We start from the raw sequence: 2,601 nt of genomic DNA on the forward strand, positions 1-2,601 counted from the left end.
CTTGTTTTTTAAAATTGGGATTGAAAATGTATAAACTTGTTTTTTAAAATTAGGATTGAAAATATATAAACTTGATTTTTAAAATTAGGATTGAAAATGTATAAACTTGATTTTTAAAATTAGGATTGAAAATGTACATTTTGAAAACAGTATAGTATTATTTATCAATATAGAGACTAAAATTATCCATTTTAAAACCAATGTATTCATCAAAATTTAGGTAGTTTTCCCTCTAAAATTTAAAAAGAAAAGAAAAGAAAAAGTTGTAGACAAAAACCTCATCTACGTGTTAAAAAAAACGAGAAAATAAAAAATAAAATAAATAGAACTTTAAAGAAATAAATAAATTGATATTCAGCAACAGACCTAAGCTTTGCTTTTAATCATCAAATTTTATTCAGATTCCACATTCTCACCGTCGTCAAACTGCTCTATTCTATTTACGACGCCCCCGTCGTCGTCGCCTTCAAGTTCATCCTCTTCGATCAGCCACCGATCGAAAGGCGCACATTCCGTCTTGTGCCGCAGTTTCCAGTCTAGAGCTTGGCATCCTCGTGAACAATAATTTACATTACCACAAACAGAGCATCGCCGGAATTCATGTAGCCGAGTCTCCGGCCTTCCACATCCACTGTTTGAGCAAAGTCTCAGTCCTTCGGCGATAGATCCACGCCCCGATGCGAACCAATCTCTTAAAAATTGGTTAGCCGGATGAGCCTCTGGCGCTGGAAAGTTACAGCCAAAGTCACTGAGAAGCGATCCGCCGGAATCCGTCGCGGACTGGCGGTGGCGGGAGCAGTGGAGACGGCGGAGGGAGGAGTTTGTTATGTATGCGAGTTCACGCGCGTTGGCTTCGATTAAGAGACGACGTCCTTCGGATACGTTTTGAGGAACGCCGTAACCGTCTTGAAGGCAGTGGCCTAGTTCACGAAGCGCGTCGATATGGCCGAGATAAGCGGCTCGTCCGCACAGAGCAACTCCGGCACGGAGATTCTTGTCGCTTTTTGAGCCACCGCTTCCGTTGAATTGTACGATGGCGAGCGAGTAAAGCGCCAACGGATGAGATTTAATCGCGGCTTTCGCCATTAACGAAGCTCCAGTCCCTCTGTTCTTCAAACAATAAAACTCGATCTGAAAAAAAGAAACAAAACAGATATAACATTAAAAATAAAATCAGGTTGAAATTGAAGAGAGAAAAACTCAACCAATTACACGAACCATTCCGAGAGTGTAGCAAGCTTCCACGTTACCAGCAGAAACGCACAATTTCAAAAATCTATGAGTCGATTCAGACCAATTCTTGGTTTGGATTTCAAATGCTTTAGGTCCAGCTTTCGATAACACAATTGGATGCAGAGCCAATCGATTAAACCTTTTACATCTACAATAAGCCAACAAAACAAATTAAACACAAAATTACAACAAACACGACAAATTAGGCGAATCACACGGAAAGCAATTCTTACGTTATCATAACATTGACGAGGTCCAGAGGAGAAGAAGCGGTGGCGCTAAGCTTCCCAAGGACGACAACGACTAGATCGTCCGGTAAACCATCGAAGAGATCAGAAATTCCGGTGGCGGCGCTGGTGGAAGTTCTCCTTCTTTTATTACACAACATTCCGAAATTGAGAATTGGATGTAGTGACGTTCACGTTGAAAAAGAAAGCGCCATGGGAGGAGAGCAAAAATGGAGGTGCGTTAATGGAGGATGAAATAACGCCAGAATTGAGAATTGGATGTAGTGACGGCAAAACGAATCGAGTACGTTGAATTTATATCTCTAAGCCATTCAGCAACGGCTGGGAAGAGTCGAGACAGATTTGGGTGGGTCCCTGGTTTCTGTTCAGTCAGCTTAAGAAACGAAACTAAATAAAAACAAATAATAAAAAGGTTTTTTCTCTTTTTCTTTTTAAAATTAAGTTAATTCAACTTAATTAGACCGTAATCATATGATTTATATCAAAATTTGACCGAGTAAAAGTGTAAAACTCAACCTCAATTTTCAATTCCTAAAAAAGAAGAAAAAAAACTTGCAAGCTACTCACCCATTTCCTATTTTCATTCTAAAAATAAGAACATAAACTGTTTCTTAATTTATTTTTTATTTTTTATTTTTCCTTCCTAAATCGCTTGTTAATGCCTCATGCTGGCCTTTGACCCGATCTACGTGTGATATTGCTATACAGAATCTTGATGAGTTAGTTTGAATTTACTTATAATTAGGTTATTCAAACTTTTGTTATTTGAAGTATTCAATGTTTCACTCAAATGTTAGTTACGTAACAATAATTCAGTTCAGGTACTTTTTTATTATTATTTTTATATTTGTGAGTGACCAGGTCACGTGCATCTCAACTAATTGGACAACGTGCTTAATTCTATCTTATGTACCTGTACTTTTAATTCGGTAACAATTTATTTTAATAATTTTAGTTTTCGACGAACTAGTCCTAGTCCCCGTCCTTATTCTAACATCGTAAAAATAAATCAAGATTAAATGTCAATCTTTATTATTTTAAAACGTGAACTATGTATTTTTGTAAAAATATGCCCAAAAAATTATTAAATGAATTAACACCCTTTTTTAAATATGCAAAA

At 37.0% G+C, this 2,601-nt stretch overlaps 1 protein-coding gene across 1 annotated transcript; it reads right to left on the reverse strand.

Moving 5' to 3' along the window:
• Nucleotides 1-304: 304 nt before the first annotated feature.
• Nucleotides 305-1,765, reverse strand: LOC101218822 (F-box protein At1g67340). Its single transcript, XM_004154070.3, has 3 exons — nt 1,467-1,765; nt 1,219-1,381; nt 305-1,131 (listed from the first exon to the last, which is right to left on the reverse strand). The coding sequence occupies exons 1-3, from the start codon at nt 1,619-1,621 to the stop codon at nt 394-396; spliced, it is 1,056 nt and encodes a 351-aa protein (XP_004154118.1). The 5' UTR covers nt 1,622-1,765; the 3' UTR covers nt 305-393.
• Between the last annotated feature and the right edge of the window lie 836 nt (nt 1,766-2,601).

This window comes from Cucumis sativus, chromosome 1, assembly GCF_000004075.3.
Source record: "Cucumis sativus cultivar 9930 chromosome 1, Cucumber_9930_V3, whole genome shotgun sequence".
Taxonomy (NCBI): domain Eukaryota; kingdom Viridiplantae; phylum Streptophyta; class Magnoliopsida; order Cucurbitales; family Cucurbitaceae; genus Cucumis; species Cucumis sativus.